Raw genomic sequence first — 27065 nt, forward strand, 5'->3', positions numbered from 1 at the left:
CTATAACATGCTTAGCAGCCTTTCCTATTCTGACAGAGGTTACTATAAATCCAGAATATGTATCCACTGTAACGTGGATATAGGACTATTTGCCAAATGATAGTATATGAGTAACATCAATTTGCCAAAGTTTTCCTGGTAGGGGTCCTTGAGGGTTAACTCCAAATGAAGGGGCAGATTGTAGTATAGGACCCCTTGGACAGGATTTTCCAATCTGCCATGCTGCTTCCCGAGAAAGTTGAAACTGTTTATATAGGGCTGCAGCGTTCTGGTGATGAATAGTATGAGACTGAATTGCTCGATCTGTCATGGTTGCTCCAAATAATTTTCTTTTGGGTAGCTTGATCAACAAGAGCATTCCTAGGCCCTGGCCGGTTGGCTCAGTGGTAGAGCGTCTGCCTGGCATGCAGGAGTCCTGGGTTTGATTGCCGGCCAGGGCACACAGGAGAAGCACCCATTTGCTTCTCTACCCTCTCCTTTCTCTCTGTCTCTCTCTTCCCCTCCCACAGCCAAGGCTCCATTGGAGCAAAGTTGGCCCGGGCGCTGAGGATGGCTCTTTGGCCTCTGCCTCAGGCAGTAGAATGGCTCTGATTGTGGCAAAGTGATGCCCCAAGATGGGCAGAGCATTGCCCCCTGGTGGGCATGCTGGGTGGATCCCGGTCGGGCGCATGCGGGAGTCTGTCTGACTGCCTCCCCATTTCCAACTTCAGAAAAATACAAAAAAAAAAAAAAAAAAAAAAGGACATTCCCTTGTGCTAAAGCTCCAGGGAGCATGGAGTGAGCTCGAGTATGTCCTATAAAACATGGAGCTCTATGTTGACATACAAGTTTTTGAAGAAGGAGGAACTGCTGAAATAGTTCATCAGCATTTGTCCCTAAGACAGCAGTCTTTATAGTGGAAACACCATAAGTAAATATTTGCTGTCCGTATATAGATTAAAGGGGGAATATGGCAAATGCTGAAAAGCCATGATAATGGCATATAATTCTATACTTTGAGCTGATTTTAAGTTGACAGTTTCAGTATAAAGTTGTCCATTGATTTGCAAGAGCAATTTGCCATTTAGTGGAAGTTTCCTAGAGCCATTGTTGTTGATCCTTTGAAAGAAGGAACAACAATAATTTTGAGGCTCAAAACCTATAAGCTGTAAGGGTTGCCTATGCCCCTTGATAATCCAGGTTGCCTATGCCCCTTGTTCCAGGAAGAAACAAGATCAAAATATGGAAGTGTATTCCATGGGTTATTAGATGGTTCAATGTGCCCAAGCTTTAGCTGCTCTTGTACCAATTGAGCAGCTGCCCTAAGTTTCTCCTGAGAAAGGGGCTATTGGTCTACCCATACAGGATTTTTTGATTTTCAAGTAATTGGGTCTGCATAATGCATTATTGAGGTAGCAGGAGCTACCAAGGACCCTATGCTAAATTTTGATATCCTAATCCACACCTTCTGGTATTGGGTGCCACTTCTATGGGGGTGAGAATTCCTCGCTGTTCTTTCCCTAGTCCCTTGGTGGGCAAAAATCCCCCATCAAGCATCTGAGTACTGACTAAGAAAGAATTTTTCTTAATCTGCTTTGTTCTCTATATTTTGCTTGTATATATTTGTCAAAGATGTTTCTAGTGTAAAATTTAAGCCTGTCATCTTACCTGAATTATTGTAGATAAATAATTAAATATAAATAGGAATATGTGTATAGTTTTCAGTATTAGTTCTAGATAACACTAAATTAACTACTATTAGACTATTAGGTTGAATGTAATAAAGTCAGCGATCTAAAAAGGAAGACTGATGGGGCCAGGGCTTCATACCTGTTAGCCCCCAGGAAGCTAAGGTAACTTTACAAGTTGGAGTCTAACCAGTAGACTTCCTCATTGACACTGGAGCTTCTCATTCTGTTCTCACTGCCCCTCTCAGACCACTGTCAGGGGAGCAAGTACCCATACAGGGTGCTACCAGGAATTCAATTCTTTGTCAATGGACTTTGTGGTGAACTGTTAATTTAAGAGATAATACCATCACCCATTCTTTTTTGATCATTCCAGACTGTCCTTATCCTATACTTGGAAGAGACTTGTTAAGAAAACTGAAGGCTACCACCTCTTTTAGTCATAACTCTGCTGAATTTCATGCTGAGGCTGATAACCAGGTGTGGCTTACGGTCACTTGCCCTTTGTCAAAGGAGTATCTGTTAAATTTAGATACCAAGGAAGAATAAAAAGTTTCAAATGACTATTTAACAGACTTATAACATAGATTCCCTTCAGTTTGGATGGAAACCAACCCGTCTAGGCTTGCAAAGCATCAAGCCCCAGTAGTTGTTCAGCTTACTGCAAGTGCTGTCTCCATATGGGTGAACCAATGCCCTATGTCAAGAGAAGCTAGAAAGTAAGGTGACCAACTTTTTTACAATGAAAAGGAGGACAAAAATAAATCGAAGAAAACAATATCGTAAATAAAAGAAACATTTTATTCATTGTAACAGCAATACACTATAATATGATAAATGCATAATAAAAACATTTGTAATATTTTATATTGTAATTATGTTTACATGCCTATTAATTTTTAATAATAATTGTAAGAAAAAAGTACTCATTTATATACAAATATGTCACATCACATGCAATAGATCAACTCTGCATTGATCGAATACATTTACAGATTAGTCTTCCAATATCAAAAAGGAGGACATGTAGGAGGACATTTTTTGAGGGAGGATGGAACTTAAAAAAGAATGAGTGTCCTCCCTAAAGGAGGACAATTGGTTACCTTATAAGGGAATAACCCCCCATGTTAAGAGATGATTAAAAGCTGGTATTCTTGTTCCTTGCCAATCCCAATGGAATACCCCTTTACTACCTGTTGAGAAGCCAGTTACCAAAGACTATCATCCAGTTCAGGACTTATGGGAAGTAAATAAGCAGGTTGAGACAATACACCCAACTGTGCCTAACCCTTAAACACTCTTAATCCTGTTGTCACCAGACTTGAAATTTTACACAGTCTTAGATTTAAGAGATGCTTTCTTCAGTATTCCCTTGGCCCCTATAAGCCTATTTTTGCCTTTGAATGGAGTGACCCAGAAGCAGACATCTTGGGGCAACTAGCCTGGACCAGATTACCACAGGGCTTCAAGAATTCACTGACCCTCTTTGATGAGGCACTGCATCAGGACCTGCTCACCTTCCACCAGGAACATGCAGAATGCACGCTGCTACAGTACATAGATGATTTGCTTCTAGCTGCAGAAACAGAGGTAAACTGCCACATGACCACTAAGGGTCTTTTACAAACACTGCAGATGGCCTTTGGCTTATTCTACAAGGTTGCAGGTGTTCCCAGAATGTTTCTCCCTGAATTAATCCTATAGATAAGCATTGTAAATGAGCTTGTTTCACTGTTAGGCTTTCCCTCCTCCCCATACCACAATCAGTGTGTAATGTTGTCTTTAAAAGCTGACTTCAGACTGTGTTGGGGGCCACATGATCTGAATAACTTAAGTCTCCCTGCAGTTGGTCACTGGCTTTAAAATAAAGACTTCTTAATTTGGCTTCTTAATTGTGTGGCCAAAATATCTGTTTCTCACTGTTCCAATACAACAACAACAACAAAAATAAATGATTACTACTTCTCAATTTTGTTTTCTTAATTTTAGGTAATTATACCAAGCAATTTGTATGAGGACACACAGCTCTTATTTGTATTTGCACTAGAATTCATCTCACCCAGGGCTCTAGGTCTGTAAGACTTCAGCCCTGAGAAGTGACCTTGGATAGAAGAGTTTAACCATTCTGGAACTCAATTGCTTCATTTAGAAAATAGCAACAATTTCTACTCTGCATACTTTACAGGAGTGAAGAGTCAAATGAGATGTAGCTCTGAAGGTGCTTTGTAAATTGTGCTATTACTTTTATTATATTGTTGATTATCTTAAATCAGAGCTCTGGACATAAGGCAAGAGACCAAGAGAGAAGTAGCTAGAAAAGTAAAAGCATTCCAAATGGATAGAAACAGAAAGTGAAAGAAAATGACTAGAATGGACAAACTTTAGCCACGTGGATGTGTAAATGTGTGTGTGGGTGTTGGATAAACAAATGTTTTTTAAGTTTGCTCACTAGTATTGGGGCAGCGCCATGTGTGTGATAGTCTATGGTTTTGAATGGTCTATTGTTATACAAATGAACCCCCAATACTATCAGTTTGACTGGTCCAAAAAGCACTATTCCAATTGGTCAGAATGGAGCTGTTCTGATTGGTTAGTGAAGATGCTAATGAAGATATAGTTGCATAGCTCTGATTGGACAAGAAAAGTTTCAGTCCCATTGATTAAAATACAATTCCAAGAACTCCTTTGTAAGGGTTGGCTCAGCCAACAGAAATACAATGCAGAAACAAAGTTCAGTGCAGGAGGTAGGCAGCTTAGTGTAAGCTTCTTTCTAAAGTGTGGGTTGTGGGAGAGGCCACTGTTACTCAATGGCTGCTAGGCTCTGCTTTATTTTTCTTTCTTTTTTGGGCTCAAGAGATATTTAATAATTTTTAAAAATAAAAATATGGATATATTTTTCTATACAGAAGGAACTACAATGCAGGGAAAAAGAGTTCCACAGAATTAAGACAATCTATTAGTTGCATAATCACCTGCCAAAACAAAAATCAAAATACTATGGAAGAAGATAGTAGAACTCAAACTCTCCACATTACTAGATGTATAAAAAATCAAACAACAAATTAGATCAGACTTTAAAACAATATGTTAAAGAATATATAAGAAAAACTGTAAAAATAAGCAATTGGTTGTCAGATTTCAGTAGTAAGAAGAATGTGTTACTGAAGAAAAAATGGATATTTTATAAATAAAAAATACAATATTTGAAATAAAATTTCATTGGATGAGTTTCACAGAAGATTGAACTCAGCAGAAGAATCAGTGAACTTAAAGAAAAGTAAACAGAGATTATCCAAACAAAATAGGAAAGATAGAGAATATGTATAAAACAGAACAGAGTGTCTAAGACTCATGGTATCATATCAAATTACTCAAAAGATGTGTAATTAGAGTCCAGAAAGAAAGAAAAAGATGTGGGGGAGAAGTGGTAGAATAAATCTTTGAGGAGATAATGCTAAAAAATATATTGATATTTTTAAAATACATATAAATATTCATATATATGCATAATTTAGCAAGCAAGAGATAGAAACAGACAGAAAGACAGACTGGAAGGGAGAGAGATAAGAAGCATCAGTTCTTTGTTGTGACTCTCTAGTTATTCACTGATTACTTTCTCATACGAGGGATTCTAGCTGAGCCAGTGACCCCTTGCACAAGCCAGCAACCTTGGGCTCAAGCCAGCAACCTTGGGCTTCAAGCCAGCAAACTTTGGGCTCAAGGCAGCCCATGGGGTTATGTCTATGATCCTATGCTCAAGCAGGTAACCCCACTCAAGCTGGTGAGCATGCACTCAAGCTAGATTAGCCTGTGCTCAAGCCAGGGACCTTCAGGTGTCCAACCTGGGTCTTTAGCATCCCAGGCTGATGCTTTATCCACTGTGCTACTTCCTGGTCAAGCAATATAATGTTAAAATGTTAAAAAAATTAATGAAACACATCAAACCACAGATAAAAGAAATTCATAGAATGCCAATTAATAAATACAAAGGAGAACACCATATCTAGGTCTAACTAAGTCAAACTACTAAAAAACAATGATGAAAAGGAAAAATTTAAAAATCAGTCAAATAAAATGGACACTTTACATTCAGGGAAACAATCATAAGCAGAGATTGTTGGACTAGATTATAAAATGTGACTCTACTATATGATGTTTATAAGGGATGTATTTTAAATATAAATTGAAAGTAATAAAATATGAAAAGATATACCATGCAAAGACTAAGCTTAAGAAAACTACAGTCAGCCTATTACTATCAAATAAAGAAGGATCTTTCTTTCTTTCTTTCTTTCTTCTTTCTTTCTTTCTTTCTTTCTTTCTTTCTTTCTTTCTTTCTTTCTTTCTTTCTTTCTTTCTTTCTTTTTTAAATCAAGGAGATGCAGGGAGGTGGAGATATAGACTCCTGCATGCACCTGGCAACTCCTGTCTGGAGCTGATGTTCTTCCCATCTGGGGTTGCTGTTCTGTTGCTTGGCAACCAAGCTATTTTTAGCACCTGAGTTAGGCCATGAAGCCATCCTCAGTACCCTGGGCCAACTTGCTCATTTGAGCCATGGCTAACAGTGGGGTAAAAGTGGGGGAGGGGTGGAGGAGCAGATGGTCACTTCTCCTGTGTGTCCATGACTGGGAATTGAACTCGAGACTTCCACACACCAGGCAGATACTCTACCATTGAGCCAACCAGCCAGGGCAAGAGTGGACTTTAACAAAAATTATGGTAGATAAAGGGAAACATTTATAATGTTTTATCTGGAAGATACAATAATTCTAAAGGTATATGTACGAATAACAACCACCATAAGTGATTTTAATATCTTTCAGTAATTGATAGAATTAGCAGGAAAAAATCAGTTAAGATTCAGAAAAATTTAATACCACTATTGACCAATAATCAACTTGACTTAAACACCTAAGAACAAATTGTTTAAAAAATTTTTTAAAGGCACACGGTTTCATCTTTAAGATGGATTACATGCTGGACCATAAAACATCTCTATACATTTTGATCTTTACTTTTTTATTGACTTAATTAAGGTGACACTAGTTTACATAATTATATGGGTTTCAGGTGCCCAATTCTACAACACATCTTTGTACATCATACTGTGTACAAAGACAAGTCAAGTCTTTGTTCATCACCACTTATAAGAATTGAAATCAGGCCCTGGCCGGTTGGCTCAGTGGTAGAGCATCGGCCTGACATGCGGGGGACCCGGGTTCGATTCCCGGCCAGGGTACATAGGAGAAGTGCCCATTTGCTTCTCCACCCCCCCTCCTTCCTCTCTGTCTCTCTTCCCCTCCCGCAGCCAAGGCTTCATTGGAGCAAAGATGGCCCGGGCACTGGGGATAGCTCCTTGGCCTCTGCCCCAAGCGCTAGAGTGGCCCTGGTCATGGCAGAGCTATGCTCTGGAGGGGCAAAGCATCAACCCTGGTGGGCAGAGCGTCGCCCCTGGTGGGTGTACCGGGTGGATCCCAGTTGGGTGCATGTGGGAGTCTGTCTGACTGTCTCTCCCCATTTCCAGCTTCAGAAAAATACAAAAAAAAAAAAAAAGAATTGAAATCATACATAATATAATATGTTCTTCAACCACAATGAAATTAAATTAGAAATTAACATTAAGATATCTAGAAAATGCCCAAATATTAGAAATTAGGCAATATACTCTTAATAGCTCATGGATTAAGGAAAAATATTATAAAAGATGTTAAAATATTTCTTAATGAGTAATAATGAAAACCCAATATATTAAGATTTGATTCGTGGAAAGCTAATTATAGAGCATTGACCAGAGAGTCTCAAGGCTAAAACAAAAGGAGACAGAAACAGGTGTTGGTGAGATGGAAAGCATCACCATCTGGAATTCTGATGCAGCACTTTGGAAAACTGACAGTATTCATAAAAACTGGACATAAACAAGTCTTGTGATAGTGAAAAATGAAATAACAACCCAAATATCAATCAACAGTAGAAAAGAAAAACAATGATATATTCATATTCTGGTAAACTATGACAATGAAAAATGAAAAGCTACTGCTTAAAGCAAACACATAAAGGAATTTCACAAACATAATATTGAGAAAAAAATAGCCAGATATAAAACAGTACTATAGGATTATATTTATAGAACCTTCAAAAATTAGAAAAATTAAGTTACAATAATAGAAATGAGAATAATGATAACTTTGGGGGAGCAAATGACTGGGAGAAGGAGTGGAAAGGCTTCTGAGATTACTGGGATGAATTTACTTGGTAAAAGTTAAACTGTCACTTATATTTTGTGTTCTTGAATAAAGAAATGTATGCTATACCACAATATGAATTTTGCTTTTTGCACTTGACTGGTGGTGGTGCAGTGGATAAAGCATCGACTTGGATCTCAGGTACCAGGTTTGAAATCCTAAGGTCATCAGCCTCAAGTGGGCTCATCTAGCTTGAGCACAGTGTTGCTGGCTTGAGCATAGGATCATCAACATGATCCCAAGTCGCTGGCTTGAGCCCAAGTGTGCTGGCTTGAGCAAGGGGTCGCGGGTCACTGGGTGTGCTTGTAGACCCCCCCCCCATTAAGGCATGTATGATAAAAAATCAATGAACAACTTAAGTGATGCAACTATGACTTGATGCTTCTCATTTCTCTCCCTTTCTCCATTAAAAAAAAAGAATTTTACTTTTACCTTGAGAATTTCATTTTGATTTAGCTATAGTGTTTTTGAGTTTGTATATATATACTACTGGTTGCTGTAGATATTGCATTATATATACACAACTTATCAAAGTCTATTGGCATTGAAATTTTATTTGTTTGAGTGAGGTGTATACTTTACCATTTAGGTCCTTTACTTTACTGTTTTATAAAATAATTGTCTTAAATATTTCCTCTACATATACGGAGAACTACATCAATGTATGGTTGTTGCTTACTGTCAAACATAATTTTAAAAACCTTGAGAGAAGGAGTAGGCAGATGCACAGACACCCAGCTCTCACCATCAAACTGGAATACAAATCAATTTAGGAAAAATCAGTGTGAAAAACCAACTCTGGACTACAAGAACAGCTCTCAAAAAACCAAGGAGCAGAGAAGAAGCCACAACAAACCTGGTAGGGAGCGCCTGAATTTCCCCTGCTTACAGGACCGGAGGGGGTGGTGAGGCTGAGAGCCCAGAGGGGATCTCACTTCAGGGAAAAGAGCAGAAAATACTGCTCATAGCCACTTGCCTGGCGACCAGGGAGTGAGGTGTGTTGAAAAGACCAGCTTATCTCCCAAGTGGAAAGGAGAGAGAGAGGGACAGACTGTGAGGGGCTAAGGAATGCAGGAGATGACCTAAAAAAGCTGATTCATCCATGCTGGAGGTGGCCATAGCTGGGGGAGGGACTGACCCTTCCACAAAACAGTACTGAATTGCTTCCAGATCAGAGATCTGCAGACATCTCTCCAGCTCCAATCAGTGCAACAAAACACAGCTGAAAACAAGAAGTGGGGAGGAGGGGCAGTAACTCAGGTCTCCATGGAGATCTGAGATACATCACCCCCTACTGAAGCTGAGAAAACACCCTGCCCCCAGAGAGATTAGTTGGTGGAAGAGGCCTTCAGAGTCTCAGGTTCCACCCATTGCATTCCTGGATACAGTTTCAAGGAAGCCCCCTGCTGAGATCAGTAAACAAGCCTATCACCTGTTAAGAAAACAAACAAATCAAGACTACAAAGCTGCCCAAATCCAAAAGTGGATTACAAATAATAGCTGATACCAACCCAAGAAGACCTAGAAATAACACAACTGAAAACTGGAGGCAGACAACACCAAGCCTAGACTTAACCAACTCTACAAACAAAACACTGACAATGAGAAGACAAAAAAGTGCAATCCAAATGAAACCACAAGAGAATCCTTCAGGAGATGAACTGAGTGATATGGATATAATCAAACTTCCAGATGCGGAGTTCAAAATAATGATTGTAAGGATGCTTAGGGATCTAAGAACAACAATGGATGGTCATTATGAACACCTAAATAAAGAAATAGCAAGTATAAAAAAGAATCAGTCGGAGATGACAAATACAATATCAGAAATAAAGACCACAATGGAAGGAATTAAAAACAGGATAGATAGAGCTGAGGATTGTCCTCAGCGAGTTGGAGGACAACTGGAATGAAGGCATGAAAGCAGAAAAGAAAAAACAAAAGAGACTCAAAAAGACTGAGGAAACTCTTAGAGAGCTCTGTGACAACATGAAGAGAAATAACATCCGCATGATAGGGGTTCCTGAAAAAGAAGGGAAAGAACCAGGGATAGAGACTTTGTTCAATCATATCATAGCTGAAAACTTTCCTAAATTAGTGCAGGAGAAACTCTCACAAGTTCAAGAAGCACAGAGAAGTCCATTAAAGAGAAACCCAAGAAACCTAAACCAAGACACTTCATAATTAAAATACCAAAGCTAAGCAATAAAGAGAAAATATTAAAAGCTGCAAGGAAAAAAAAAAAGCTATCACCTACAAAGGAGCTCCCATAAGGATGACATCGACTTCTCAACAGAAACACTTGAGACCAGAAGGGAATGGCAAGAAATATTCAAAGTAATGCAGAACAAGAACCTACAACCAAGACTACTTTATCCAGCAAGGCTATCGTTTAAAATCTAAGGAGAAATAAAAAGCTTCCCAGACAAAAAACAACTCAAGGAATTCATTACAACCAAACCAATGCTGCATGAAATGTTAAGGGGCCTGTTGTAAACAGATCAAAGTGGGAAAAGAATATAGTAAAAAAGGAATACAGCTTTAAAGAATAAAATGGCAATAAACAACTACATATTAATAATAATCATAAATGTAAGTGGATTAAATGATCCAATCAAAAGACATAGGGTAGCTGTGTGGATAAGAAAACAGGACCTGTACATATGCTGTCTACAAGAGACACACCTTAGAACAAAAGATACACATAGATTGAAGGTAAAAGGATGGAAAAAAACAATTCATGCAAATGGAAATGAAAAAAAAAGCTGGGGTAGCAATACTTATATCAGACAAATTGGACTTTAAAACATAGATATAGTAAGAGATAAAGAAGGCCACTACATAATGATAAAGGGAGTAATCCAACAGGAAGATATAACTATTATAAATATCTATGCACCTAATATAGGAGCACCTAAATATATAAAGCAGACTTTGGTGGATTTAAAGGGCGAGATCAACAGCAATACTATAATAGTAGGGGATTTCAATACCGCACTAACATCACTAGATAGATCCTCAGGAAAGAAAATTAACAAAGAAACAGCAGACTTATTGGACACACTAGATCAACTTGATTTAATAGATATCTTCAGAACCTATCATCCTAAAGCAGCAGAATATACATTCTTTTCAAGTGCTCATGGTACATTCTCTAGGATAGACCACATGTTAGGGCACAAAAGTGGTCTCAACAAATTTAAGAAGATTGAAATCATACCAAGCACTTTCTTCAATCACAACAGCATGAAACTAGAAATGAACCACAACAGAAAAGCTCAAAAATTCCTCAAACACATGGAAACTAAAATGCAGGTTGTTAAATAAGGAATGGATTAAGAATGTGATCAAAGAAGAAATAAAAAAATTCCTAGAAATAAATGACAATGAGCATACAATAACTCAAAATTTATGGGACACAGCAAAAGCAGTACTGAGAGGGAAGTTCATGGCACTACAGACACACTTTAAGAAGCTAGAAAAAGCTCAAATAAACAACCCTGCATCTAAAAGAACTAGAAAAAGAAGAGAAAGTAAAGTTTAAATGTAGTAGATGGAAGGAAATAATAAAGATCAGAGCAGAAATAAATGACATAGAGGCTAAAGAAACAATACAGAGGATCAGTGAAACTAGGAGCTGGTTCTTTGAAAAGGTAAACAAACTTGATGGACCTTTAACTAGACTCACCAAGAAAAAGAGAGAGAGGACTCAAATAAAGAAAATTAGAAATGAGAGTGGAGAAATAACAACTGACACACAGAAATACAAAATATTGTAAGAAAATACTATGAAGAACTGTATGCCAAAAAACTAAACAATCTAGATGAAATGGACAAATTCCTTGAAACATACAATCTTCCAAAAATCAATCTGGAAGAATCAGAAAACCTAAACAGACTGATTACACCTAATGAGATCGAAAGAGTTATCAAAAAACTCCCAACAAAGAAAAGTCCGTGGCCTGATGGCTTCACAACTGAATTCTACCAAATATTCAAAGAAGAACTAACTCTTATCCTTCTCAGACTATTTCAAAAAATTCAAGAGGAAGGAAGACTTCCAAGCTCCTTTTATGAGGTGAGCATAATTCTGATTCCAAAACCAGGCAAAGACAACACAAAGAAAGAAAATTATAGGCCAATATCCCTGATGAATATAGATGCTAAAATCCTCAACAAAATATTAGCAAACCAGATCCAACAATATATGGAAAAAATCATACACCATGATCAAGTGGGATTTATTCTGAGGAGGCAAGTCTGATACAATATTAGCAAATCAATCAATGTGATTCATCACATAAACAAAAAGAAGAAGAAAAACCATATGATAATTTTAATAGATGCAGAAAAAGCATTTGATAAAATCCAGCACCCATTCATGATCAAAACTCTCAGCAAAGTGGGAATACAGGGAACATACCTCAACATAATCAAAGCCATTTATGAGAAACCCACAGCCAACATCATACTCAATGAGAAAAAATTAAAAGCAATTCCCTTAAGATCAGGAACAAGGCAGGGGTGCCCCCTTTCACCACTCTTATTTAACATAGTCCTGGAAGTCCTAGCCACAGCAATCAGACAAGAAGAAGAAATAAAAGGCATTCAAGTTGGAAAAGAAGAAGTGAAACTATTATTATTTGCAGATGATATGATATTGTATATAGAAAACCGTAAAGTTTCAGTCAAAAAACTACTAATCCTGATAAATGAATTCAGCAAAGTGGCAGGATATAAAATTAATACTCAGAAATCAGAGGCATTTTTATACACCAACAATGAACAATCAGAAAGAGAAATTAAGGAAACAATCCCCTTCACTATTACAACCAAAAAAATAAAGTACCTAGGAGTAAACTTAACCAAGGAGACTAAAGACTTTTACTCAGAAAATTACAAAGCATTGATAAAAGAAATCAAGGAAGATACAAAGAAATGGAAGCATATACCATGCTCATGGTTAGGAAGAATAAACATAATTGAAATGTCTATATTACCCAAAGCAATATAGAAATTCAATGCAATACCAATTAAAATACCAATGACATACTTCAAAGATATAGATCACATATTCCAAAAATTTATATGGAACCAAAAAAGAACACTAATAGCCTCAGCAATCTTAAAAAAGAAGAATAAAGTGGGAGGTATCACACTTTCTGATATCAAGTTATACTACAAGGCCATTGTACTCAAAACAGCCTGGTACTGGCATAAGAACAGGCCTATAGATCAATGGAACAGCACAGAGAACCCAGAAATAAACCCACTACTCTATGGACAACTGATATTTGACAAAGGAGGTAAGGAAATACAATGGAGTAAAGACAGCCTCTTTAACAAATGGTGTTGGGAAAATTGAACAGCTACCTGCAAAAAATGAAACTAGATCACCAGCTTACACCACTCACAAAAATAAACTCAAAATGGATAAAAGACTTAAATGTAGGCCGTGAAACCATAAGCATCTTAGAAGAAAACATAGGCAGTAAGCTCTCCGACATCTCTCAGAGCAATATATTTGCTGATTTATCTCTACGGGGAAGTGAAATAAAAGGCAGGATAAACAAATGGGACTATATCAAACTAAAAAGCTTTTGCACAGCTAAAGACAATAAGAACAGAATAAAAAGACAAACTATGCAATGGGAGAACATATTTGACAATACGTCTCATAAAGGGTTAATAACCAAAATTTATAAAGAACTTGTAAATCTCAGCACCAGGAAGACAAACAATCCAATCCAAAAATGGGCAAAAGAAATGAATAGACACTTCTCCAAAGAGGACACACAGATGGCCAACAGGCATATGAAAAAATGCTCAACACCACTAATCATTAGAGAAATGGAAATTAAACCACAATGAGATATCACCTCACACCAGCCAGAATGGTGCTCATCAACAAAACAACATATAATAAGTACTGGCGAGGATGTGGAGAAAAGGGAACCCTCTTGCACTGCTGGTGGGAATGCAGACTGGTGCCGCCACTGTGGAAAACAGTATGGAGATTCCTCCAAAAACTTGAAAATCGAACTGCCTTTTGGCCCAGCTATCCCACTTTTAGGAATATACCCCAAGAACACCATAGAAGGGCTCCAAAAGGAGAAATCCACCCCCATGTTTGTGGCAGCATTGTTCACAATAGCGTAGATCTGGAAACAGCCCAAGTGTCCATCAGAGGACGAGTGGATTAAAAAGCTTTGGTACATATATACTATGGAATACTACTCAGACATAAGAAATGATGACATCGGATCATTTACAATAACATGAATGGACCTTGATAATATTATACGAAGTGAAATAAGTAAATCAGAAAAAACTAAGAGCTGTATGAATCTATACATAGATGGGACACAAAAATGAGATTCAGAGACATGAACAAGAATGTGATGGCAATGGGGTGAGGGGGTGGGGGGAGGGGGGATTGGGAGACGAAGGTGAGAGGGGGTGGGGGAGGGGAGGGGCACAAAGAAAACCAGATAGAAGGTGACAGAAGACCATTTGACTTTGGGGGAGGGGTATACAGCAGAATCAAATGTCAAAATAATCTGGAGATGTTTTTGCCAACATATGTACCCTGATTTATCAATGTCACTGCATTAAATTTAATAAAAAAAAAACTTTGAGAGAAGATATTGTCTTATATTCATTCATAATTTTATACTTTATATTGTTCCTTGATCCTGATGCTTTCCTTTATTCTTTCATTCTGTTTGAAGAATTTCCAGTAGCCATTGTTTTATTATAAGTCTGTGGCAACAAATTTTTAAAATTTTATTTCATAGGAGAATTTTTTTTAGTTTATTTTCTCTCTGTTTTGGATTGGATAGTTTCTATTGATCTACTTTTCATCTTTTCAATGACTTTTTACTTTTTCATATTCATTCTGTGGTTGAACCTGTCCAGGGAGTTTTATGTTTTTCAATTCTAAAACTCAATTCTATAATTGGCTATTATCTTTTTTAGTTCTAAAATTTCTATATTGTTCTTTATATCTTTTATTTCTTTTATTTATTTTTTTTTTTTGTATTTTTCCGAAGCTAGAACCGGGGAGAGACAGTCAGACAGACTCCTGCATGCGCCCGACCGGGATCCACCCGGCATGCCCACCAGGGGGCGACGCTCTGCCCACTAGAAGCGATGCTCTGCCCCTCCAGGGGGTCGCTCTGCTGTGACCAGAGCTACTCTAGTGCCTGGGGCAGAGGCCAAGGAGCCATCCCCAGCGCCCGGGCCATCTTTGCTCCAATGGAGCCTCTGCTGCGGGAGGGGAAGAGAGAGACAGAGAAGAAGAAGAGGGGGAGAGGTGGAGAAGCAGATGGGCGCTTCTCCTGTGTGCCCTGGCCGGGAATCGAACCCGGGACTTCTGCACGCCAGGCCGATGCTCTACCACGGAGCCAACCGGCCAGGGCCATATCTTTTATTTCTTTGCCAAGGCTTTTAATTTTTTCAGTTATTTCAAGTGTACTTATAATTTCTAGCTAAAACATTTTTATAAGATCTTCTTAAAAATCACAGTCAGCCCTGGCTGGTTAACTCAATTGGTTACAGCATCATCCAGACATGCCAAGGCTGTGGGGTTCGATCCAGGCCAAGGCATATACAAGAATCAACCAATGAATGCATAAATAAGTGGGACAACATAGGCTTTTCTCTTTATCCTCCTTCCTCTCTAAAACCAATAAACAAAAATTTAAAAAATAAAATCACTATCAGATAATCCCCAAATTTTTATTATTTCAATGTTAGTATATATTGTGTCTTTTCATTCAAGTTGAGATTTTCCTGGTTCTTGGTGTGATGAGTGATTTTTGACTGTGTGCTGGACCTTTTTGGTATTGTATTGGGAGACTCTGTTTCTTATTTAAATCTTCAACTACAAGCAGACTTGTAATAAATAATACTGCACTAGTGAAGTATGTGAATGAGCTATTCCTCACCACTGAGAGCAGGTGTAAGTCTGATATTCTCATTCATTTTTTTTCCTGAGGTGTTTAGCTAAAGTACGATGGATATTGTCAAAAGATTCCTGCCTTGATAAGTCTTCTCTTTCCTGATCGTTGGATGAAAAAAGCGATTTTCTTGGGGCTATTTTTTGTCTGCACATATTGGCATTTCTTGGTTTCAGACTTTCTAGTGCCAAGTATGAGACATATGGAGGCAGAAAGAAAACTTAAGGAACTTGCTACTGGGTCAATCCTCAAGTTCTGAAGACTACCTGCTTTGCCTTCTTTCCACCTTTCTGACTCTTCTTATGTTTGTTTTATGTCCAGATACATTAGTTATGGTTAACAGGCACAATAGAGAGACCACTATCTCTGGTACAGAACTAAGTCTTCCTTTCATTAAAAAAATAAAAAAAAACATAAAAGTTATGCAGTGTTTGGACTATTGAGTCTTGAAAGCTCATACCTGTTTTGATCTCAGTAAGTTACTGTTGTAAGATGATGGATGGTGGTAAACAAAAGGGCTGGGGAGGGATAATTTGTCTTTCTGGCTCAAGCAGTGATTTGTAGGAAGAATGCCTTCTTTTTTTTGACGTAGCAGGTGTTTTGTGCTGAGCAGATCAATATATTGGCATTTATTTAGAGCAGGTAGAATCAGGATATGCAACGGCCTATAAAGTTCCTGACCTGGCTGATGCTCTACATCTCTTTGGATGTTCCATATAGGCAATTAACAAACTAACTGTAAATTCTTTGTTAAGTGGAAAGCTTCCCGTGTTTCCATAGGATCTTCCTGGTGCTGATATTTAAAATCTCATACACTGATGCTGTATTTTCCTAGGTTGTGTGAAGCTTCTTCAAGAGAGCAGGAAACAGCTCCTCTACCACTTGTCCCTACATGTACCTAGTAAAAGTCTTACATACCATAGAGGCCCATAAATATCTGACACAATTATTCCTCCTCCTGTCAGTCTGCATAGCATAAACTAGTGCTCCTGAGGTACAGTCACCCTATTTTCATACCTTGAAGTGTAGTCTCTGGACTATGAGAGAGAGACCATCGGCCCAGGGTAGCCCTGTCTTTAAAAGTCATTGAGCTGGATGAGAAGACCCATGGCGGCTATTCAATGCACCAGGGCTATTTATCAAAATATTTTCCCAAGATCTTTGTGTTTTGGGAGCACTTTGTGATCTTAAGCCCAAAATCAGAGTTCATAATTTTGGTTGCTAGTCATTCTTCCCACACCCGGAGACCACCATCTACCCACCTACCCTGTTCCCAATGGAATCAATATACTTATTGAATGAATATACCTATGGGTGAGTGAATGGAGGAAAAGCAATAAGAATAGAATGATTGAAGATTGCTGGACACCCAGAAATTCTCATGATTTGCAACTTTATTAGCTGAAGAGGCATTAGGATTGGGAGGTAGCTGCAGAGAAACCAAGGAGGAAAAAACAGCAAAGATTAATCATGAATGCCCAATGGCTTCTTCTAGGTGGGTTAAAAAGTGAACAATTTGCAAGCCTCAAGGCAACATCATAAGAGAACTAAGCCCATCTTTGCCCATGGGAAAGGTCTCCAGCTCTTTCGCCTCTGTGGAGTCCAGGGAGCCTTATTTGCATGGCCAAGTAGGCGCCTGCTTCTGCTGGGTCTGGTGGCAAACCGGGACGCCCTTGCCACCTCCTGAGCCGCCTCCAGAGGAGCCGCCGCCGCCGCCCCCTGAGGAGCCGCCGCCACAGCCGCCGCCGCCGCCACCACCACCGCTGGAGAAACAGCCGCCGCCGCCCCCGGAAGAGCCACCGCCGCAGCCGCCACCACCAGACGATCCCCCTCCGTAGCTGGGCTGGGGCGCGCACGAGCTCTGGGTGGTCTGCTGGGAGCTGTAGCCGGAGCCTCCGCCAGAGGAGCCCCCGCCGCAGCTGGAGCCGCCCCCGGAGGAGCCGCCCCCGGAGGAGCCGCCCCCGCAGCCGCCGCTAGAGCCGCCTCCGTAACTCTGACACTGGACCTGCTGGCTGGAGCCGCCGCCGCCTCCGCAGCTGGAACCTCCGCCACCGCTGGAGTAGCCTCCGCAGCCGGAGCCTCCTCCTCCTCCGCCGCCGCCGCCGGAGTAGCTCTCACACTGGATCTGCTGGCTGGGGCCACCGCCACCGCACCCGGAGCCTCCACCGCCGCCAGAGTAGCCACCGCCGCCGGAGCCTCCGCCGCCGCCGCCGGAGTAGCTTTCACACTGGATCTGCTGGCTGGAGCCACCGCCACCACCGCCGCCGAACGAGCCGCCGCCGCAGCCGGAGCCGCCGCCGCCGCCGCCGGACGAGCCGCCTCCGCAGCCGGAGCCTCCACCACCGCCGGAGTAGCCACCGCTAACGCACTTGACAACTTCACCGGAACCACCTCCGCAGCCTCCACCGCCGCCGCCTCCGGAGGAGCCCCCGCCACAGCTGGAGCCTCCGCCGCCGCCGGAGTACTTGACGCCCCCTCCGGAACCGCCGCCTCCGGAGGAGCCCCCGCCACAGCTGGAGCCCCCGCCGCCGGAGTAGCCACCGCTAACGCACTTGACAGCTTCACCGGAACCTCCGCCGCCGCCTCCGGAGAAGCCCCCGCCACAGCTGGAGCCGCCGCCGCCTCCGGAGAAGCCCCCGCCACAGCTGGAGCCGCCGCCGCCGCCGGAGTAGCCACCGCTAACGCACTTGACAACTTCACTGGAACCTCCTCCGCAGCCTCCACCGCCGCCGCCTCCGGAAGAGCCCCCGCCACAGCTGGAGCCGCCACCGCCGCCGCCGCCGCCGCCACCACCACCACCGCCACCGGAGGTTTTCCCGCAGATCACGGGGGGCTGTGGGGTGGGCTGCTTTCTCTGGTAAGACATCTAGTCTGAGGTGGAAGGGAACTCTGGAAGAAAAGCAGAGAGAGCATCCCTGGACCAGTGGCAAGAAGATGGCGGGAGAAGAGGTACCTGCAGCCATGGCAACCCCTGAGCCACGCTGTCAGGCCAGGCAGCATGCTCTCCCCTTTCAAATCCGGAGAGCTCACAGCTGGAATTCCTAGAAAGAAGTTGCATCTTCTCGCAGTTCTTTTACTAAGCTTTATCTACATAGTCTTGTTAGGGGTGCCTATCTCTCTCTCTCTCTCTCTCATTCACACACACACACACACACACACACACACACACACACACACACACACTCACACACAGCTCTGCCTCTGGTCTCTTGTGTGATTTTGGAGCAAAAGACCCATATTCTTGCCTATTTTTTTCACTTCCTGTAAAAGGGGAGGTTCGAACACTTCATCTCAAGTCTCTTTAAATCTGATCACTGATTCCTTGAGTGCAATGAGGAGATTACCACAAAGCTTCAATTAGAGTAAGGGATTTTACCCATCCCCCACACAACAGAGAGTTTGTCAGAACATCAAAGGCTGTTGTACCGTATTCTCTGCAAAAACTCTTAGTTCAAGCTCTTGGTCTACCCCACTGAGCTTGGCCATGATCCAGAGCCAGTTATCAGAAAGAGGAGGTGCCCCCCTGTGGTCCTGTCTGGCTCCACAGTGGTCTTTTGGACCACCACATCTCATCAGATGACATCAGTCATGGCCTTTACCACTTTGTTAAGTCCAGGATTGGTCAAAAAGACCATAACTAGTAGGAAGTTGTGCCCCAGCATCTCACAAGTCATTTCCCTCTCAGAATAACTCTCTTTGTAAAACAGGTGTTGGGATTCTTGTGGCTCCTAAAATCTCCCCCCATCTGCAGCATTCTATGACTCATTCTCCCTACCACTCTGTGAGAGTATGTTCATCTTCTCCTACAAGTTCATGAGATCCTTCCAGCCCAGTCACAGGCCTTTGTAGATTTCCCCTCTGTGCCCAGCACCAGCCCTGCCCCTACTGGGATGCAGAGAAATAGAAGAGAGTCTTGCTTTGAGAAGTTTGCCTAATAACAATTCTGGCCAAAAGACCAGAAACACCATCTACTCAGCATCAGCTCAGTTCTCTTTCTTTTCTGCCTGCATCCCCTCTAAACATAAATGCAGTTGGGAAGGCAGAGGTCTAGCAGCTCCCAAAGCAGAGAAGGACCTTTCCTGTCCATCTCCTGCTCTGCCGAACCTATGCAGGCCTGGGCCAGAACAACTGAAAAGACAGGACTAGATGAACCCACACTTACCTGAAAGAAGAGTGAGTTAGGAAAGGGAGATGCTGGCTGTGTGAAGAGCACTGGAGCTTCTGAGGTTTTATATTGTTACCAGTCTATGACTCATTTATTGATCTGGGCCAGCCCCTTGTGTTTGACCTTAGTTACGTGACCTGTGTTGTCGCCTCACCTCCCTGTGATTGCAAGCATTCATGAAGGTTTTGGCATTCTTGAGATGGGAAGCCTCATCTCAAGAGTGACTAGTCCCTTTTCTGGTGCAACTGTGTGGTAGGCTGCACAGGGGGATAGTCAGCCAGGATGGGTGGCTGATGCTGTTTCCAAAACTTGTGGAACAGGGTGTATGCCACAACTAGAGGGCCATGCTTGAGGAGTATGTTTCTGACTCTTGAGGTGGTCTAAGAGAGTCACACTGTAGATTTCAGTCCTTTATCCAAGAAGCGGGACCTTTCAAATCCCAGAGTTTGGCTCCTGATCCCATTGCAAGGAAACCCTCCTTTGCTCCTCTTTTGGCAAAAGTTTCTCCCCCATGGACTCCTGTGTGCTTTGCTGGGATGTTTCTGTCTTGCCTAATAGCTTAAGAGACTGAACGAGTCCCTGGAACCCTGTTCTGGGCTGTACACCATGGATAGTCCTATAACTATTGGGACACTGATGACCACTTTGCTTTGTTCCTAGAGACATTGGGTGTCTGTGAAAACTGGTCATTCATACTGACTTTCCTTACAGAGGAGCAAGCTAGAGATCAACCCTGTGGTCCTTGCCACCATAGCCCTTTAGCTTTGGTGTCCTGTGCTCTTGTGCAGCAACAATGACCTCAGCCTAAGAGACAGCCTTGGAATGGAATGGACTTGAAGTTAGGTGTCTGGATTTGGGTGCTGCTTTTGCTACTTGCCAGCTGTGTCACCATGGTCCAAGTCAGAGCACCTTACCTAGCGCCTGCGCACAGAGACTCTTAGTAAGTATTTGTTGATTGTTGAACGAACAAGCTCAGTACCTTGTTTGTCAAATAGGATTAGTAATACTTGTTCCATAGGCTTGTCAAGAGGGAATAGTTTTATGTAAAGTATAGAAGGTGTTGTTGTTTTCTCCCATAACAACACATTCTTACCTCTGACTTGGACTACCCTTGGACACCAAGGTCAGGAGGGAGTCTGTGGGTGACTTAAGGCAAGTTCTTCTCTAGGAAAATAACTCAAAACTTTCCTGTTGGCCCTGGGCCAGTAGCATCGCCTCTGTGTATGAAGAACAGCAGGCTCCCCCTTCTTTCATCACTGGAACTCAATTGCTATTGTTTAAGATCCCGTTTGAACTTATTTCCACCCAGCTGTGTGTTGTAATGATAGCTCCAATAATAAGTTGTTAATTATGGTCGAGTTTTAATGATCCAAAGGATCCTGATTAGGCTGTGACCTTCAGAAACTTGTGATACTAGTTTTAGTTTGGGCACTCTGAATCCAGGTGAACACAGGTACTCCCTTCCTGAGACAACAGCCAGGAGGGAGACGGCAGGATCTGTTGGAGAAGGCAAGTTTTTTAGGTTGAAACTGAAGCATATGGAGATTCTGAAGGGAAACAGCTGCCAACTAGATGATTGCTATAACTACAAAAAAGCAAAAAACAAAACAAAACAAAACAAAAAAAAACCCAACCAAACAAAAAAACCACACACACACAAAACCAAAAAACAAAACAAAACAAAAAAAAGTTTGTTTTTTTTAGTCAGGCTGTATAGGAGAAGGGGAGCCCGTGTGGACCATGGTTCCAGCATGATCTGTGGGCCAATGTTGGCCCCCTCTGTGAGGTCTTTAGTTCTTAGGAAAGTGGAAGTAAAAAGATATCAGAACTGTGTTCTTGAGAAGGAAAACCTTTCATCATGAAATCATGGCCTTCCTCCCTTTTTAGATGTTAAAATATCATTTCTTTTAAAAGTGATGGTGATAGGAAATTATAGTTGTTTCTTTCATGTCTGTGTCAAAATGAAAATGTGGCTCTCGTATACGGTTACTATATGTATATTTTTGAGGGCAATGTTATTCTCTATGAAATTGCAAGATTTGGGCACCTCAAGTGCAGGTGACCTTAAAGAGCTAATCTTCATAATCTTCATATTGCCCATGTTAGTTTGGAGGGTTTATGGTCTAAGAAAGATATGTTTTCTTTCTTCCTTCCTCCCTCCCTTACAGAGAAAGATCGACAGACAGACAGGAAGGGAGGGAGATGAGAAGCATCAGCTCGTTGCTATGGCATGTAAGTTGTTCATTGATTGCTTTCTCAAATGTACCTTGACCTGGCAGGGCTCCAGTAGAGCCAGTTACCCCTTACCCAAGCCATCAACCTTTGGGCTCAAGCCAGTGACCATGGGGTCACTTCTACAACCCCATGCTCAAGCCGGTGATTCTGTGCTCAAGCTGATGAGCCTGTGCTCAAGCAGGATGAGCCCGTGCTCCAGCTGGCAACCTTGGGGTTGCGAACCTGGGTTCTCACAGTCCCAGGTAGTGCTTTATCTACTGTGCCACCACCTGGTCAAGCTGTTTTCTTTCTTTCTATCAGATTGAAGAGCTTAATGCTTTTTTTTCATAAATCTAGCCAAGAGCAATGTACAGGGCCCCATGATAACTAAGCATTAAGGAAGAAGCTGCAGTCTTTCAAAGCTGTGCATGGATCTCCTTAGTATATTTGGGATAGGGGATAACTCCTTTTCTGCCTCTGCCACCCTGTACAGCATTTAATAAGGAAAACCTTCCAAGGAGTACATTTACTTTGTTAACATGTAGAAGAGGCTGATGCAACATAATACCGAGAAAAGTGCCACATCCTGTGGTTCTCAGCCTGAGTTAACCTTGCCTGAGGTGTGACTAATCATCCTGCTTCTCCAGTTTATCCCTCTGGACCAGCAGTAGTCCCAGTGCAATATCGATGTGTACAGCAATTGATGATCTCATTTGAGCGTATCAGTGAAGAAATGATGGAAGTGTGTAGAATTGGTATACTTAGGTTTTTGGTGTTTTTTAAGACTTGGCATGTCAGACTTCCTAGATTTATAGCCTTTAGACATTTAACCCTGATCGTGTGTTTGCTGGCATGCCTGAGGTCTGCAGCCTGACAGAGTAGGACATCGCTCCTGCCAGGGTATGGGTCCTTAGAAGGGACAACTCGTAAAGCAAATGTTTTACAGTGCCCAGTGTGTTGCGAGGCATTAATAGGTGCTTTGTAAATCCCGGTGGAATAGAAGGGGATTTTTGAGACTCTTTGACTAACAGCCCTAATGTGACAGAGACATGGTCTCTGTGTCCAGGCAATCCCCACTCTGAACGGAGATTACAGCTCTTGAGTTTGAGGAACCTCCAATCTGATAGAAGCCTGCTTATCACAATTTTTGAGTATATAAAGCTGTACATGAATTGTCACAACTGAGTGATGACAGCATTCATAACTAAGGGGAAACGGGCAACGGCTGGTTTGTAAAGAATAGAATGAATGAACATAGGGCAGAGGTCTGGGAGTGCTGGCAGGGTAGGCTTGGAAGCCCTCAGTGTGGTTTATTTAAATAGGGAGTTTCTTTTCTTTTCCCCTCCCTCCCTCCCTCCCTCCCTCCCTCCCTCCCTCCCTCCCTCCCTCCCTCCCTCCCTCCCTCCCTCCCTTTTCTCCTTCCCTTCCCTCCCTCCCTCCCTTCCCTCCTTCCCTTCCCTCCCTCCCTCTTTCCCTTCCCTCCCTCCCTCCCTTCCTTTTGTTTTTCTTTATTTCTTCCTCTCTTTTTCTTTTCTTACTTTTTTTTTAGAAAGAGAGAGAGAAAGGAAGGGAGAGAAGAAGGGGGGAGGAGAGAGAGAGAGAAACATCAACACATTGCTCCACTTAGCTGTGCATTGATTGTTTCTTGTACTGTGCCTTGACCAGGGATCAAACTGCTGATCTCAGGCTCGAACCAGTGACCTCAGGATCATGTTGGTATTCCTGGACTCAAGCCGATGACCTCGAGTTCCCAACTGGCAACCTTGATGTTCCAGGTTGATGACTATAAGGCCAGGGGCCATCACTGTGGCCATGCAGGTTCTCAGTAGATTCAGGCAGATGGTAAAGGAACTATGGAGCCAGAAAATGGTGGGCCATTCTGTTTATTAAAGTGTCGTACCGGCAGATGAGCAAACAGGCAGGGAAGACCGCTTCCCTCTCTCCTGGCACCCACCAATCTCAGCAGTCCCTACCCAAACAGGCCAAGCAGAAATCTCAGTGCTCCCAAGCCCCTCAGCATTCTCTCTCTCTCTCTCTCTCTCTCTCTCAGTTCCCCAGCACAACAGGTGAGGAGAGGAAGACCCCTTCTCCAGTAAACAATAGCAAACAATGCCCCCCCCCCCCAAGCAGGAAGGAAATCCACAGTTTGCAATTTGCTGCCCTGAGGGCAAGCACCAGCAGCCTTCCATAGACTATACACACACAGCACTGCCCAATACAAGCCAGCAAACCTAAAAAACACTTATTACAAACTTGTTCGCCCAACAACGACACTCTATCCGCTGTGCCACCACCGGTCAGGCAGAACAGTTTTCTTTTAATGTGGGCCCAAGAGAAGTCTCAGAGCCTCAGCACCCTATCGGCTGTCATTTCTGTCCTCTCTCCAGCCCTCCTGGGTCAGCAGTGTGAAGAGGTGGTTGAGTCTAGTTGCTAAGTCAGGAGAACAGCTTAGAGATCTGGGAGAAGGCCAGCTCTGTAGTGGCTCTCAGCTCTGGAACTCCTTCTCCATGAAGCTTCCTAAGATTCATCACACCCACTGGTTCCACTTCCTGGCCGCGTTCTTTCTCCAAGGCCTTAAATAATGATTATACTTGTTACAGCTTGCTGATGACAATCCATTAGCCTTGTCTCCTCTTACAAGTTATAACTGTCCTTGAACGATGGTCTTCATTAGTTCTTTACTCTGCACCTAGATTTATGGAGAGTTTATATCCCCTGGGGCTTTATCAGAATGTATTGACTCTTGAGACTGTTTCAGATTGTTTTGTTGCTCTGTTTAGCATGGAGGACCACTGCTGAGCAGTCCAAGGTTCTCACATAGCTTTTGGAATAGCAGGCAGGGTGAGCAGTGGTCCTGGGACATGCTTGCCTGGCTCAGATGCTTCCCGCGTGGACAGATGCTTGGTTTATGGCAGGCATGGCCAACATACGGCCCGTGGACCAGATACGGCCTGCGTAATGAGTTTATGCGGCCCGCGATTAAATTTTTAATATTCTCCACTACTTTAAAATCTCAGCTACTCAGAAGCGGAAGCGTCTTTGATTATTGGAAATCGAGATATTTAAGAAGATAGTAATATGTGGAAAAGAATTCCGTGTGTGACTAATCTAGGGTTAACTTCCAATAATTGGTCAAATGGATTCGCGATACTTCTTTATTTTTTTTAAAAAATTCCATTATAAAGATTTACAACTTTTGTACTCATCTGTACTCGATATGAACTGTTTGACATTTAGCGGTGATGTGAAACCCACATTCTTTTAGGCAGAGTTTGCCAGTGCGCACCCAAGGTCAAACAATTCGTTATTTTTGTGGTCAAGTGTGCTGAATCAAGTGGCATTGTAGCATAGACAATAGCTGCAGTTGATAACTGGAAAACATGTCCAGGCTGTTTGTAAAACGAAATAATTGTTCTCTTTGAGATATAACCCCTTTAAGCTCATTCTATTAATTAAATATTGTTTCGATTGTGATACAGTTTGGGTATTTATATGGTATGTAATTATACTTTTATTAAAAAATATTTTTGTTAAAATAATATTGTATATTAAAATTTTTTCACTCACATTTATTTATAAACAAATTACATAATAAAATTTTGTTTACTTAAATGAATCATTTTTGTATTTAACATTTTTTAATTTTAATATTTCGTCTGGCTCGTGAAAAAAGTTTTCTTTCTAATCTGGCCTGGGAGCAAAAACTGTGGCTATGCCTGGTTTATGGACTCCTGTCACATGTATGTCTCATTCATTCTTCACAACAGTCCTGTGCGCTCAGTGTATGTGCCCTCATTTCCCAAATGAGAAGTGGTTCATAGAGGCCAATGGTATTGCTCAAATTCCCATAGTCATTACGTGGCAAAGCCATGATTCAGACTCAGATCTTTTGATGCTAATTTGTGTGTGTGTGTGTGTGTGTGTGTGTGTGTGTGTGTGTGTGTGTTTTAAAAGAGGGGTGGAGAAATAGTGAGACAGACTCCTGAATGTGCCCTGACCGGGATCCACCAGCAACCCCCATCTGGGGCTGATGTTCGAATTAACTGAGCTATCCTCAGTGCCTGAGGACTGTTGTGCTGGTACCAACTGAGCTATCCTAAGCTGCTGGGCTGATGCTGGAACGAATCGAGCCACTGGCTGCCTGAGGGGAAGAGGAAGATGGAGCTGACTGGCAAATGAACCCAGGACTTCTATACGCTGGGCTGACCTCTATCCCCTGAGCCACCTGGCCTGAGCCTAACCCTTATGTTTCTTTCAAGCACTATGCATCTCTTCTTTTTGGATCAGTATAGGTAGAATGAAGGACTGACGCCCTAGTCAGCCTCAGGTTCCTGCCCTCTGGGAGACAGGGAACACAGGTTACGCTCATGGATGCTCCCAATCCCTCAGGGACAGTTTTGAGCTTTGGTAGACTGCAGGAGCTGGAAGGATGCTTGGAGATCATACAGTCAAGTCCAACATTTGTAAGCATAGCTGAAGAACTCAGGCCTAGAGATGCTAAACCCCTTCCCAAGGGCACACAGCAGGGCCAAGATTACACCTGGATCTCTGGCCCCCCAGCTCAGTACTCCTTCTACTGTAGTAGATTCAGGGTGTGGCTTTCTGCTTTCTCCTGACAAGAGTATCTCCAGTGTTGGCAGTGAAAAATGGCAGTAAAGTGGTTATAGCTGAGCAGACGTGTTCAGGGAATCTGCTGGGCCTGGGTGCTCTAGCCTCTGGGTGTGGAAGTAAATTGCTGATTTCATAAGGCCCTGTCACAGATGGGCAGCTGCTGGAGCCTGTGGGCTCAGGGCCTGCCTCTGGGCTCTATATAAAC

General features: G+C 42.1%; 1 protein-coding gene across 1 annotated transcript; it reads right to left on the reverse strand.

Annotated features, from left to right (window-relative positions):
* Window positions 1-17252: 17252 nt before the first annotated feature.
* Window positions 17253-18781, reverse strand: LORICRIN (loricrin cornified envelope precursor protein). Its single transcript, XM_066366114.1, has one exon. It carries the CDS (start codon window positions 18734-18736, stop codon window positions 17483-17485), a length of 1254 nt encoding a protein of 417 aa, XP_066222211.1. The 5' UTR covers window positions 18737-18781; the 3' UTR covers window positions 17253-17482.
* Between the last annotated feature and the right edge of the window lie 8284 nt (window positions 18782-27065).

This window comes from Saccopteryx leptura, chromosome 2 (genome assembly GCF_036850995.1).
Source record: "Saccopteryx leptura isolate mSacLep1 chromosome 2, mSacLep1_pri_phased_curated, whole genome shotgun sequence".
NCBI classification, from domain to species: domain Eukaryota; kingdom Metazoa; phylum Chordata; class Mammalia; order Chiroptera; family Emballonuridae; genus Saccopteryx; species Saccopteryx leptura.